At 41.2% G+C, this 15,287-nt stretch overlaps 1 protein-coding gene across 3 annotated transcripts; it reads left to right on the top strand.

Annotated features, from left to right (window-relative positions):
- The first annotated feature begins 220 nt into the window (after positions 1-220).
- On the top strand, positions 221-14,598 carry slc35a1 (solute carrier family 35 member A1). Of its 3 annotated transcripts, none has more exons than XM_041188587.1 (9): positions 221-476; positions 1,163-1,333; positions 1,829-2,006; positions 3,651-3,810; positions 5,383-5,535; positions 6,724-6,790; positions 8,570-8,746; positions 12,079-12,213; positions 13,784-14,598. In XM_041188587.1, exons 3-9 carry the CDS (start codon positions 1,870-1,872, stop codon positions 13,912-13,914), a joined length of 960 nt encoding a protein of 319 aa, XP_041044521.1. In that variant the 5' UTR covers positions 221-476; positions 1,163-1,333; positions 1,829-1,869; the 3' UTR covers positions 13,915-14,598. The 3 variants fall into 3 exon arrangements, with proteins under 3 accessions (XP_041044521.1, XP_041044522.1, XP_041044520.1); XM_041188588.1 differs by having other exon boundaries at positions 1,192-1,333; XM_041188586.1 differs by lacking the exon at positions 1,163-1,333 and having other exon boundaries at positions 222-476.
- Positions 14,599-15,287: the final 689 nt, after the last annotated feature.

The raw sequence follows: 15,287 nt of genomic DNA on the forward strand, positions 1-15,287 counted from the left end.
CTATCCAGCACTTCTTGTCCCACCCCCCTTAAACCAGCTTATATTTCACCTCTCTTCTATTTTTACTTAGTTCTGTTGAAGAGTCATGCGGACTCGAAACGTTAACTGTGTTCCTCTCCGCTGATGCTGCCAGACCTGCTGAGTTTTTCCAGGTATTTTTGTTTTTGTTTTGTGCCGTATCCCCCAAACTGGCCACTAATAACAAATATGTTAGCTGATCTTTCGGAGTTGCCTCCCGGTCCCGCCTCCACCCTGTGACCAGCGGGTTGGGGGCGGAGTTTTGGTGTGCGTTCTTCTTTGGAATGTGGCCTGGAGCGTGTGGGTTCTTTTAAATTGTCTTTCGGTGTGGGCCTCGTTTGATCGCAGCGCAGCAGCGGGGCTTTTGGTGAGCTGCGAGGAGCGGAGGCGAGGGTCCACAAATCCGGCGCTGAATCTGCTCAACACACACACGATTCTTGTTAGAAAGATGGCTACCGGTAAGCGGACATGTCAGCCTTCGTGCATTTTTGCTTTTAGGTGTAATGACATTCGTGTTAATTGAGGTATTTTGATGCGACACCTTCAAACCACATCCTAAAACAAAACCAGTGTGATCTTGTTGATACCAGTTTACGGTTATTCTTGTGCCATGTAGCAATGTTACATGTAGATATGTTTATTTTTGTACAGATTATTACCGAAAGACTGACGATTGAGGCACCGTATGCCTCAATGCCGATGTATGATGCCACTTATTGTCGGAAAGCTGGCTCAAATTTCCCCACCCGATTTCCCAAATTGATATTCAGGCTGCTTTGGGGAAGGAGCTGAATACGGATGAGGAGAAATATCCTCTCTTGGGAGAGCTAAATAGGCATGATTAGGGTGTTCCTATGCATTGATCAATGGCTAAGCGGCAGAGGTTTAAATATTGCCAAAGGAGCTGAGATTTTAAAGATTTATTCTTGGGATATTGGCAAGGTTTGTACTTATTGTTCGTCCAGCTGCACGTTGGTGTGGGACAAGAAATATTTATATAGCAGTCCCTTAATGGGTCTGAAGTCACATATAGACCAGACTGGGTAAGGATGGCAGATTTCCTTAGTTGGGTTTTTACAACCATCCAGCAGTTTCATGCTCACTTTCAATAATGCTTTAATAATTTCTTTATTTCCATGTTTTGTTTTTCAAAATCACATTCTCAAACTGCTGTGGTGGGATTTGAGCCTGCATTTCTGGATTACTACGTCCAGCAACAACAATGATGCTACCCTTCATTAATGCTCAATATGTTCAGTCTCTGCGGAGCAGCAACAACAGCCAGAACTTTCATTTATCTGGTGCCTTTAACAAGGTGAAACATCTCAAGGCACTTGGAATAAAGCAACTGAAATGGAAACTATGTAGCCAAAAGTGCAAGTTGGTGAAAACTGTTGAGTGTTTAGGCCAGACCACATCTCAAGTGCTAAGATGACTTTTAGCTATTGAAACATTCATGCCTTGTAGGCAATGTGGAGAAGAACTGATTTCGTACGTTAAGGCAGTGAATTTTGAGAAAGGACTATAGGCAAAAAAAAACTTGGGCGATTCAGCCTCAAAAGTGTGTGTTCCAGATGGGATCTCCTGGAGATACAAATGAAAAAAGTGAACTTGGGAAAAGAATGATTACTGCGTGGAATGGGTAGGGCAGAAGAGGAAGTAAAACCAATTATTTGGAAACATGGGGATGCTGTAGGTGTTACAATGAATGAGCTGGTTTTGGTTGAATGGTTTCCTGCGTCATATCTACTTTTGTAGTCCTGCAGGTTTTTTCTGTTCCTTTTGAGATATGTTTTCCTTTATCTTTCAGAGAATGTCAGCCTACTATTTAAACTATACTGCTTGACAGTAATGACGCTAGTGGCTGCCACTTATACTGTGGCATTGCGGTACACGAGGACAGTCTTAACGGAGATGTATTTTGCAACCACTGCTGTTTGCATCACTGAAGTCATCAAACTAATTCTGAGTTTAGGTATGTTAACAAGGTATGTGTGAAATCTAACATATTAGCTCAGATTTGAAAAGCATGTGTTGTAGTTTAATACTGATCTATTGAGTAGGCAAATCAGTATTGCTTTTGCATATCACTTGTGTAGAATATTTTTCAGTCATTATACTAGATTAAGTGCTGTGTGTTGTAATTTTTTAAAAATTCTTTTCTGGGCATTACTGGCAGCACTTGTTGCCCATTCCTAAATTTCCTTGAGAAGGTGGTGGTTGTGCAATGATAAGAAACAGACTCCCATTCATGATGTACTCATCACTCTAGAAAGAATCTCAACACTTCATATTCAATAAATTACTTTGACATGCTGTGATGTAAGCAAATATTGCAGGTTATTACTTACAGGAAGATTTTACATACTGAATTGATTTGTTGATCTGTTTTTTGGACGTGGTTAAGGGAAGAATGTTGGCCAGGATATTCGGAGAACCTTGCTGTTTGAGTAGTGCCATGGGATCTTTCACATCCTCATGAGCCATTCGAGCTGGCAAGCATATTTAACACTGTACACAATGCAACATTCCTCCTTTATTGCACTGGAAGGTCAGCCTAGTTTATACATTGAAGACCCAGAGTGGGATTTGAACTCTAAAACCTTTAGGACTTGGCCAGGGTGAAACGAGCTGTGCCGACTGCTGTATTAACATCGTGTGCCATGTGGTCACTACTTTTTTCTGCAGAGCATGGTCTGTGGTGCGCTAGGTGGCTGGAGGCCTATTGATTTGAAGGCCTTTTATTTTCAGCATACATTTTGCTGCAGTCCATATCTCAACATTGCATTTGCGAATCTGTAATTCAAGACCACAAGAACTGATTTAAAGAATCAAGGTAATGTGGGGATTAATTGTTGACCAGGTGAAATTCTAGCTACTAATTCTTAGAAGTTCTTGAGGTTTTTGGCTGATTTTATTGTTGTTTCCAGTCATGGGACAAAATGCTGAAAGTATTGGTGATTGCAGCAAGCGGAGCATCAGGCAGGTGCAATCTGTGTCACTTCCTGGCTTTATTTATAATCTGCTTGGCCAACATATACATGAAACACAGTGGCCAGCACTTTAAATTTGGGTGGGTAACTCTAGCAGCCTGGGATTTCCATCCTCCCTGAATGTAAGTTGGAATTGGCTTCCACTGGAAGTTGCACCAGAATGGGGAGGAGGTCTGGAGGGTTGTTTGTGCAGTAGGAAGAAGAGGCTGTCGCTGGGCTGCTTGAAGGAAAATGTCTTTGTTGGCAAATGTCTACTTTTACTGATGGGGCCTGTGGGTGACCGCTCTCTGAGCCTTCTCCATTTCGTTGTAACCTTCTCTGCAAACTTTTAAATGATGGGCCCTGGGGCCCCAAACAATGGGCCCCTAGTATTTGCCATTCAAACTGAGCAAATATGGAGCGTTTCTTTCAGTGTCCTGTGACATGCAGGTGTTCACTCATATAAGGGTGTGTGCATTTCATGGCTTTGGGACTGACCTCCGAAAAAGGGAGATGGGGTTTAGCAGAGAACTTATCAAGTCAATTTTTTGTCCCATTTTCCCCAGATGTGAGGGGTAGGGTCAGAGAAGAGGCCAGTATCTTTATCGTTATTTGTGATGATTTAACATGCTGCGTTACTTCCATTTTTTTCTTCCTAAGGGACACGGGGAGTTTGAGTAGACTGCTGTCAACATTGCATGAGCATGTAATAAGGAGTCCCAAAGAATTGCTGAAGCTCAGTGTCCCGTCTATAGTGTACGCTGTGCAGAACAATATGGCTTTTGTGGCACTTAGCAATTTGGATGCAGCGGTGTATCAGGTAAGGAATATCTGGATACACTGATCATGAAGTCTTTATCAGACAATTTTTCTTATCCCTGTGATGTGTGTATTATGTTTTTTGAACAACTTCCTATTTAATAAAAGCAAAATACTGCAGACGCTGGAGATCTGAAATAAAAACAAAGTGCTGGAAAAACTCAGCCGGTTGGGCAGCATCTGCAGCGAGAGAAACCGAGTTAACTTTTTGAGTTCAATATGACTCTTCAGAACTGAAGAGTCCGAAGAAGAGTCATACGGACCCAAAACGTTAACTCTGTTTCTCTCTCCACAAATGCTGTTAGACTGGCTGAGTTTTTCCAGCACTTTTTAGTTTTCGATGAAAAACAAACGGTTACAGGGAACGGACAGAAAAATGGGGCTGAGTGGATAGCTCTTACAGAGTGATGACATAGGTGCATTGGACCCTATGGCCTCATTTTGTGTCAAAAGCGTCCATGATCATTGTCACTGGTTGAGTAGGTGGTCTGAATTTGAATCTTGAGGTGGCTATTCAGAGATGCATAATAGCCTGAGAAATGGCTTGATCTCTCCGTCTTTTGTTCCACCCTGCAGAGAAGTGTCTGTGCACAGTCCTGTGCAAGGGAACAGCAGAGACCTGAGACTTGGTTGAATTAAAGGGACAGTGCGCTGACAGCACCAGAACCTCTGATAAAGGGGACTTTAATGGAACAGCTGCAAGCTGACCTCAGCAAGGGTGCTGCAGTTGGCTTCGGCTCCCGGGAAAAATCAGCTTGGGCAGTTGCACCTGTTTCCTGTCTGGCAACCCTGCTTGAAATATAACGTGTGGGGATGTGAGTTAAGGACCATACCTTGGCTTGGCTATTATGCTGCCTGCCCAGAGCGTTGACTGGTGCCTCTGTAATCATGCACGAGTGAGGTGTCAAGTCCTTGGACGATATAGTGAAGTCGTCTTGTCGAAGTATTTTTCCTGGTGAATAGTAAATACCACACTGGAAGAGCCGGGGTGGGATGCGGGTTGGTGTTGGGGCCAAAGTTTTGGGCACTGCTTGTGGAATGACAGCATTTGATTTCTGGCGAGGAGGGCAGGACGATGGCAGTGGTACGCTTTGACATCATGAGGTCAGAGTGCAGGAGAAGGTCTAAGCCCATGGAAAGATAAGGGCCACTTGGGCAAAAACATGCTTTGCTAGTCCTCATCTTCACCGCCAGTTTAGGAATGGATTCAGGTGCCCTCTATCAAATAGTGGAGAGCCCCTAATTTCATTATTTTTATGGTCTTAATGTGCCTTGTGCACAGTTTATGGGCAGGCTTCTAATTCCACTGTGTGCCCGCCAGCCGCCTACATGAAAGATGCATTGAACCCATCAGGTACATCTTGGATCAGAGTCCTTCACGACTAATAATACGGAGCTTATATTGCCAACTTATAAGAATCCTTGTTAAAGCAACCATGAATGTCTCTTTAAAAAAAAGTTAGCCAAGTTAATCGCCAAAATAACCTAGCACACCATAGGCTTTTCAGCTGGACTAATTAGTAAGAAAAGTGTACAGCCTCTGTTTTTAATTATATTTGTATTTTCTTTTAAGGTGACGTACCAACTAAAGATCCCCAGCACAGCACTGTGCACAGTCCTTATGCTAAACCGTTCACTCAGCAAGCTGCAGTGGGCCTCGGTGTTTATGCTGTGTGCCGGGGTAATGTTAGTTCAATGGAAGCCTGTAGAAACTACAAAGGTGCAAGTAAGTAATTAATTAAGTTTTGGAGATGGCTTGTGTGGAGCATAAATGTCGAAATGGACTGCTTGCCAGAATGGCCTGCTTCTTGCTCTTTTCTGTTATTTAGCCTCTTGGCAGAATTAAAGTTTTCAGCTCCATTAGAAGAAATGTGACATTTTCACAAAAGGCACTTGTTTTGCAAATATAAGAGCTCCACTTGTTTATTACAAGCCAGCCAACTGTGCCACAACAGCATTGGTTCACTTTATGTACTTATGATGCTTAAGATCTGCTTTCGTCATCATGAGTGGACTAATATCCAATGACCATTGCTGCAAGTACATGGATATTGGGTAAGGGCAAAACTTGAGTGTGCTTGTAGTTCACATGATAAATAACCAATTGGGCAAGATACTGAAAAACATGCTAATACTTTTGGGAACCTACTTTAGTACAAGTCACTGCTCTCAGGAAAGGAATGGTGCTGCATTTTGACACTCTCTAGCACCCATTTTTTCCACCGAGACATTTTGGGATGTTGTGTTTTAAAGCATAGTGTATTCGTGGAAAAGAAAGAAAAATGCTCCAAAAGGGCTGATAGATAATTTAGATGTTAACTGAACTAATTTTGGTGTTCTTTTGTCTCAGTAATCAATAAACTCCTCGTGCCCACTATTTTGGAAGTTGTTGGTGTCAGGTGCTCAGCAATGTATTCCTGAAAACCTTCCCTTCCAACTGGGAAGAGAGAGACATAAAATCCAGACAAAGGCAGTTAATCGGGATTTTGAAAGGAAATGCTGCAAGGCAATCTGTTGTCGAAACTGCAGAAATTAGAAATGCTGAAGAGCAGTTAGAAGTAATTATGTTTAAGTCAAGTAAGTTAACTCTCTGATGTGGGCAAGGATAGAGTAAGGATTTATTTTGTATTACTATGCAATGGTTAAGTTGTATTGATTTGAATTGAGTGAGTCCAATTGTAAACTGTTGTTCTGCACTTTCACCTTCATTGATGGAAGACAAGTTATGAACAAATAAGCAAAAGAAAGGGACCAAAGATAATTGTGAAGTTTCTTTTGGATGTTTGTTTTTTGCTGCAAAAGTCAAACTAATTTTGCAAATGTACTCAGCTGATCTGATTCATAAAGCAGCGTATTATTCATGTACAATAAGGAGGTCAATCTTGCTCATGTTGCATACTTGCTCATGTTGCAGGTTGAACAGAATCCACTTTTGGGATTTGTTGCCATTGCCATTGCAGTATTATGTTCTGGATTTGCAGGTAAGTAGATATAACCTGATATTTAACACAACACCATCTCCTTCCCATTTGAGTAAGATAATCCCATACCAAAAATAGAAGTTCCTCGATTGTGTATTTTGCATTGTTAACTCTTGATTAGAGATCAGGTCACTTCCTAATCTTCTAAATTCCCAAGAATACAATCTCATTTAAGGTAATTGTTCCTTTTAATTTAACTGAGTCCAGGTATCATTCTAGTAAATCTACACTGCACGCCCTGAAACACCAGTAAACCCTCCTTAAGGCGTGGTGCTTAGAACTGAACATAGTATTCCAGATGCGATCGAACTAGGGCTTTATATACTTGTAGCAAGACTTCTAACCCTGTAGATATAAAAGCCAGCAATACATTAGTGTTTTCAATTATTTTCTGTACTTGGCCATGACATTTTAATGATCTATGTACATGAGCTCCTAAGTCTCATCTGACCACCACTTTCTAGATTTTTGCCATTTAGAAAGTACTTGACTTGCTCCTTTTTTAGGTCCTCATCCTTGCCTATATTGAAACACATTTTCCAGAGTTTTGTCTATTTATGTAATTTTGTTTTCATCTACATTGCCCATCTTTGCATCATGGGACAACTTTGGCATGTAGTTCTCTATCCTGTCATCCAAATCATTATTAAATACAGTGAAAAGTCAAGGCTGCACCACAGATTTGTGCGATGTCAGTAGTCACATCTGCTAATTAGTGTACCTGCCCCCAATCCGTACTGTTACTCAACCAATCTCCTAACCAGGCCAGTACTTTGCACTCAATTTTATTAGTTCCTTCTCCAAATGTAAATTGGATCCTCACTATGAGAATACTGGAAGATTACCTTGGCTGAAATAATGCCAAAATGTTGCAGATTGGATAGCTGAGTGTGTGCTCATAGTTATGAAAATATTTAAATGGACTGTGTTATTGCATAACAATTCAAATGTTCACCAAGGGCTATTTTTTAGTTGACCCCAAACCTGGCCAAGGTAGCCTCAACGCAACTAACTTTGACAGAAATTAATTGTCAACAATGACTTTCACAATACAAACAAGAAGCATAATAAAATAGTGGTAAATGTTTCTGGGGAATGTTTTGCAAACACGTGAAAGAGTGGAGGGCTCCTTGCATGAAATTTCTCATAAGTACAAACAAAAGAGCAAGAGCGGCTATGTACAATAGCAAAATACTGCAAATGCTGGAAATGCTCAGTAGGTCAAGCAGCACCTCTGTTTCTCTCTCCAAAGATAGAGATTCAGGTTGATGACCTTCCATCAGAGAGCTGTGTAGATTGAATATTAATAACTAGTTGAGACTAAATGGATCAATCTTCATCTGGAGACTTGTGCATTTAGGCAGTGCAAAGCACAATAGTCTTTTAAAAGACGTTATAACAATGGAAATTGAAAATGGCTCTGGCACAGGACCCGAAAATGTTTCAAAAGAGTTAGTGATTTATCATTATGAGGAACTGCTAAAAGTTCTGAACGACATTCAATTGGTTTGACAACAGGGCATAAAGTGCACAGAGAGCAGGTTGCAGCTCTAAGCCTATTACCTTCCAGGATATGGCAGAACTGCTGATCTTAGGCTGGAGCTCAAGATGAGTTCCATGTCACTCTATAATATAAGTGCAAAAGTGTAATCCTGAGTTAAGAGTGGTTAGAATTTTAGCTGCTAACTGATCTGGTGTATTATTATCTCAGTGAGAGTCTAACATTGACTGAACAATATGGAAAAAAAGTACAATCTGTTTCATTTTTCTCAATTGTAGGCGTTTACTTTGAGAAGGTTTTGAAAAGTTCTGACACCTCTCTGTGGGTGCGGAACATACAGATGTATATCTCTGGCATTGTGGTAACTGCAATTGGAGTTTATGTGAGTGACGGTGTCCAAGTGATGGAGAAGGGCTTTTTCTTTGGATATACCCACTGGGTCTGGTTTGTTGTATGTGAGTACCATCATATTCATAATACAGTGGGCATATATGTCTAATTGTTTTAATACAAATGATAAAATCAGGAACCTGAGAACTATAGACATTAAATGGTCTCGGTGTGCTGAATAAATGGAAAACCATTGCATTCATAGAATAAGTTTCAGTGATTTAAATGGCCTAAGATGTTTTTTGCTTTCAGGATTTTGTATCTTTTTGGAAAGGCAACTTTTGCCTGTCACTCTTCCTTGCCTTTTTTAATATCCCACACCAGGACACAAAGAAAGCTGATAGACCAGGAAGAAAAATTTTTAGCTATAGCTGCGGGACCTTATGACGATTAATGCCAAGGTGTAACTCTGCAGAGAGATACCCAATGACCATTTTGGAAGAGCAAAGCATTAAATGTGCAAGACTGTAGGCTAGGTATAGATGTAATTCAGTGTCGAAAAATATAAAAATTACATAGAGGAAAAGAAAACAGCCTTAAATGGAAAGGTTTTAAATAGCGCAATGGAATAGATGGTGCACAGACACAATTCTTTAAAGATGGCACTGCAAATAAATAAGGCTATAAACAAACAATGAATGGCCTTGTACATGGAATTCTAACATTGCTGGAATAAAAGATATGCTGTCAAAGCTTTTTGTCTTGCACTTCTAGGTCAGATGCAAGAATGCCAAATTTCAAAGGGAACAATGATTTATATTGCATGAGAAAAGGGTGCTGATTGGTTGACAAGTTGGCTTTAATTGGTCGAAGCATTGCCATGGCAAATGCCCAAGGGAGCTATTGTCCCCCATGCTGTTGTTTATTCAAAAATGGTGCAATGTCTGTACATATTCCTTTGTCCTGCAGAGGACAGGTCCCTGCATATGAATATATGCAGCTTCTAGCAAGTATAAGTGAGCTACATTGCAAGCCCAACTGATGATCTTAAATTGGCTGTTAGTGCAATTCTTGGCACACTTGGGATTGTTCAGCAAGTGCTGTCTATTTGTGGAATCACACCTAATGTTGGCTATTATGCCCTGAGTTTTGCAAGCACAGGTTGGTTGAGTGCATTCAGTACTCTGCCTGTTGTGAACAGCCGAAGGGACGTGCTGTTTGATCCATCAGTTATTGGAACATGCAAATGGAATTTTGGCATTTATTGCTAAAGGAATAGAGTATAAAAACAGGGAAGTGTTGTTGCAACTGTACAAGGCATTGGTGAGACCACATCTGGAGTACTGTGCACAACTTTGGACCCCTTAGTTGAGGAAGGATGTAGTTGCATTGGAGGCGGTTCAGAGGAGGTTCACTAGACTGACTCCAGAGATGTGGGGTTTGTCTTATGAGGAGAGATTGAACAGTTTAAGCCTATAGAGTTTAGAAGGATGAGAGGAGATCTAATTGAGGTATATAAGGTGCTAAAGGGGATAGACAAAGTAGACGTGGAGTAAATGTTTCCCCTTGTGGGGCATTCTAGAACGAGAGGCCATAGTTTTAGGCTAAGGGGTGGTAGATTTAAATCAGAGATAAGGAGGAATTACTTTTCTCAAAGGGTCATGAATCTGTGGAATTCACTACCTCAGAGTGCAGTGGATGCCGGGACACTGAAAAAACTTGAGGAGATAGATGGATTTTTAATTAGTAACGGGTTGAAAGGTTATGGGGAGAGGGCAGGAAATTGGAGTTGAGGCCAAAATGAGATCAGCCATGATTGTAATGAATGGCAGGGCAGGTTCAAAGGGCTGAATTGCCTGCTCCTGCTCCTAGTTCTTATGTTCTTATACAGCCTACATATCTGGCATTGCAACAGCACTGAATTTCATATACCACATTACATATTTGTAATGTAGGCAGAACATCTTTTTGGCTTGACAGCAGCATCCAGTTAGTGGAAAGCACCACTCGTAGCAATGTGAAATGGCTAGCTTCATCTGTTGCTCAAATTTTTGAGACCATACCCTTCCAGGGTAATTTGAGGTAGATTGAGCACTTTTTAGGTCCAAAAGTGGTGGCATTTGGCCCATTCATGATATGCATGATACACAGCAAGCAATGATCTGATTGGGGGAACCATTGTCCTGCAAGATAGCTTTGATGTACCCTATTTTGGCATCAAGCTTGCACTGTGAGCAAATGGCTTGGGCCCCATTTATGAGTTTGGCCTTACTGGCAATCTTATAGCGTGTGTAGCTGTAAGAATCCTAAGGTGTATATTGACCCGTGAAGGTAGGCTTGAGATAGACAGTAATGGAGAACCCGTTAGCAGATTTCTCAACTAGCATGTTGCGGAAAGGGAGTTTGTTAGACTGTTCCATTGCAAAGGTGAATTTGCGGGATTTGTCAGGATTCTACAGCTGCAGATTCAAATATAACAAACATCTGCATATTTCCAATATGTAGATGATACAGGTGTTCTGTTCACTCCAATCTCTAGGCCAGTTTTCTGGGTTAATGTGATTTCAATAATTTGGATGGTGACTCCTGGTGGGATTCCTGCCTCATTGGGAAACTTGCCTGGGCGGAAATTGGAAGATTGCTGTAAGACTGCTGGAGACTTAACACAATGCAGTATGTTAAATACTTGACATATGCAGTCAATTTTCTGTGGTCTTTCACATTAGAGCTCTCTCCACTGCTGCTTTCATAGCCCATGATGCCAGAAATGAATGTGATCCTAGGACCTGGCATTGCTAGCCTTTATAGAAGCCCATCTTCATGGATCTGTGGCATTGTCAGTTTATTTGCTTATGCTGTGAACTGTCCTCCATGAATTGGCGGGTGGGGGGGAAAGATGTCTGCAGCTACCTGCACTCCAGTAAGAAAGATATGCACCTGAACTTTAACTCAGCAGCCCAGTTGATTTGTGCCTCTGCCACTGAGTTCAGTTTTTGCTCTCTCCATCATTGTAGTGCATGCCACCAATCTAGAATACATCACAGCAACTTGCAAGCTTTATTCAGCAGCATCATTTAGTCCCGTGTCCTGCATCACCAGTTAGGACTAGAGCATCAAGATTGTGGGACCAGTCCTCACTTTGATTCCCCTTCAAGCCACGTGACTTGCACATGTATTGCTGTTGAATCATTGTGTTTGGATAAACATCGTAGTACTTGTGGCCACACCATTAGCACAAGGACTACAGGTTCAAGGTGAAGGCCTCTTAACTTGAATCACAGGGCAGCTCGAAATGGGTGAAAAAGAAAATGAGGCCTTGGTGATGTTGCATACATTGAGTTCAGATTCTTTAAAAATTGTTTGAATTTATGCTGTAACCGTTTGGTAACTCTTCCTGTTAACTACCTATAGCAATGGATCACTTTGATCACTTGCAGTCTTTCTTTCATCTCCACAGTATTAGCGAGTCTTGGAGGCCTGTACACTTCAGTTGTTGTGAAATACACAGATAACATCATGAAGGGATTTTCAGCTGCAGCGGCAATTGTCATTTCTACAGTCGCGTCTGTGTTGCTGTTTGGCTTGCAAATAAGTAAGTGTTAAAATTCATTACATTAGCTCTTACTTTTGGAATGACACCATGCCTTGTCAGTGCAATGATACAGTTTGTATCTCGAGTGAGTTTACACATGCACGACTTCCATGCACTTTGGGGGCTATTTTGGTGAAAACAGGTGCTAAGTGGGTGCCAACAAGACACATCTGTTTGGAAATCCAGTTTATTGTGCATTTTTGACCCTAGTTGCTGATATATCTCCAGGCAACTCGGAAACTTAGTAGTAAAACAGACACCAGGCCAGAATATAACGCTCGTCGGGTGCACCCAACCGAACCAAGTGTAAATGACAATTGATGACGTCAGGCAAGGATCCCGATGTCATCGCCTAGTCTTGCGATATTTCGGTCAGCAGCGCGCCCACTGACAATTAAAAGGCCTATTAAGGCCATTAAAGTTATAATTGAAAGAAATTTTTCGCTGCCCGTCCGAACTTTTGGTTGGTGGGCAGGTGAAAAGACCAAGCGGCCTTTGCATTTTTTAGGAAACCTCATCAATGGGCGGGATGAGGTTTCCAACAGCAAGTAAAAATAAAATAATTTTAACATTTCATTAATAACATGTCCCTGCTCACGTGACAGTCACATGAGGGGATGTGTTTTATAACCATTTTAAAATCTTTATTTTTAATTTTTAAACACATCATCTCCCTGAGTCAGCTCTGCACCTCAGGGAGCTTTTTCATGCGCAAACTTGCACACTTGCTCACCCCACCCCCACCCCCAACACAGGCAGTGCTGCCATGCGCGTTTCACACTGGACAGGCCTTATTGGCCAGTCAGCGGGAAATTGCGGTCGGGCCCCGTTCACGGGCGGCAGTCGGCTTCCTGCTCGCCCGACGAGGGAAAAATCCACCCCCAGCAAATTAAATTAAATATAATTTATGTGGAGCTCCTTGCACCCACTTCCACTGAGGATGCAGTGCACTGGCTGACTGCCAGGTTTCAGGATGGCTCGGGGACTGAGAGAGAGAGACCGCACAGGTTCTCGATGTGGCATTGGAATCCCTGGTGGAGGGAGTCAGGAGGAGGAGCGATGTCCTGTACCTGCATTGGGGAAGGAGTCCACCTTACCCTCCTGTGTCTCTGTCCTGCAGCAGCTAGAACTGCTGTACCTGGACTCGTGTCCTCTATCCAGACCAAGGGGGTCCTCTAACAAGATGCCCACGACAAGTATTCCATTTCTCTTGGTGACTACTATATAGTAGAGTAGCACAAGACACACTCTCTTTTTTAGGTGTAGTCCTCAGAGAATTTCAGGCATTAATATTGCTGAAGTGTTGGTGCAGTCATGACAAAATGTTGCAAAAAGTATTTGAAAATATTCAAATTGTCAGTAACAAGTGAACTGTAAAGGGTAATATACCTTTAGTGCTCAAGTCCTCAGCAAATTGGAGGAAACAAAAAACTGAGGACAAGGTATTCAAATTAGAGGGTGTGACTAAAGAATAGTACAGCATACAACATAGGAATAGTAGAATGTATTAGCAAATATTAGACAATTTCTAATATAAGCTGTGTACTTTATTTTCTCTGTTTAATTTCAGCTCTAAGCTTTATATCTGGATCCATTCTGGTCTGTATTTCGATATACTATTATGGTTTACCAAAGCAAAACACGGCCACATTTGAACAGGTTGTAACAGAGAAGTCCAAACAGCCACTGGAAGATGTGTGACCGTGAACACTTCATTCAGAAAGGGTCAAAAGAGCAGAGTAAAAGACCTCCTTATCTGCATCTTCTCTTGACCCAGCTTTTGGCGGGACGTGACTTTTTTTAAAAAAAATCTCTGTAGGTTATTGACTCATTGATGCATTTTTATTGCACTTAGTGCTCAGCAGGGTGAATGTTTTTGTGCAATGTGGCAACCAAGGAACACACCCAAGTTATTTACTGATGAAGAAGGATTTTTTTTGCATATGAGACCTGTTTAAGGTACTGTCAATACAATGCCCCAGCTTAGTCACATTTGGTAATCAAACAATTCCAAAATTCTTGGTTAGACTTTACTATATATCTTTTTTTCCAGACATAATTTCTGGCAGAATGCAAAGTTTAAAAGTCACATGTTTTTCATTTACTATATTTTTAGTTGCTGAATAGCTCAATGATTTTTCCCCAATTGATACCCGGAACAGTGGTTCCCTTGCAAGTTTTGTGCTACTCTGTGATTTTCTCCTCTTCCTACTAGATTAATTTTGCGCTGTTGCCTTTGCAACAATATGATTTGGCTTGAACATGTGTAAGCCTTTTTTTAACATCTGCCATTTATATTGTCATTTGCACTTTACAAAAACTAAGATTGATTATTTAAATTGCATTCTTATCATTCACAAAGAATAAATCAACATTGACACCACACACCAACTGGTCTAGCAGCAGAATTACTTCTTCTGATCCTTTAAACTCCTCTATAAGTCATCTGTGTGCAGTTGCCTGACTCACTGCGGAAGAGCCTGAAAAATCACAATTGGTGTTCCAAATCAGATTTTGGTATTGGGAAATATTCTCTGCAATCTGGAACTCCTTTCATGGCAGTGACAAAAACAAAGCAATTGAGATGGTGCTCCATTCATCCTGTCAAACCTGAACCTGTTCTTACTCTGCACTTGGTTCCTTGCATTTATCCCTTGAAGCACCCATGGGAAATAGCTGCAAGGCCTCTCCCAGTTGTTATAAAAAAAAAGTAACTGATCAAACCTCCCCTCACTCACCAAAATAAAAATCTGCATTTCTCACTCTAGTGTTGCTGGTTATTTCCACAGATCCTAACATCTCAGGAACTATTAATCCTCTTTGAAGGATACTGAGATAGAAGAACAATTGTATACTAACTACATGTCTTTGTTTTTTGTTGTTGTTGCTGGAATTAATCCATAAAATCCTTTAAAATCCAATTTATTAATGACAATGCAGTAATGCTGTTGTGAGAAGGGGCAGGGAAAATACCCCCTGGACATGCTGTTTCTAATCTGAGGTTAAGGAATATGAAAAGACACAAGAAATATTCTTCCCCCTCTGCAAAGAAAAAAATAGCAACTATTGAATTG

This window comes from Carcharodon carcharias, chromosome 5 (genome assembly GCF_017639515.1).
Source record: "Carcharodon carcharias isolate sCarCar2 chromosome 5, sCarCar2.pri, whole genome shotgun sequence".
Taxonomy (NCBI): Eukaryota; Metazoa; Chordata; class Chondrichthyes; order Lamniformes; family Lamnidae; genus Carcharodon; species Carcharodon carcharias.

Excerpts from the sequence above, each read along its gene's own strand:
- slc35a1 (XM_041188586.1), top strand. Across the intron at positions 3,811-5,382 it reads TGGATGCAGCGGTGTATCAG|GTGACGTACCAACTAAAGAT; the intron begins GTAAGGAATATC and ends TTTTCTTTTAAG. Across the intron at positions 8,747-12,078 it reads CTGGGTCTGGTTTGTTGTAT|TATTAGCGAGTCTTGGAGGC; the intron begins GTGAGTACCATC and ends TCATCTCCACAG.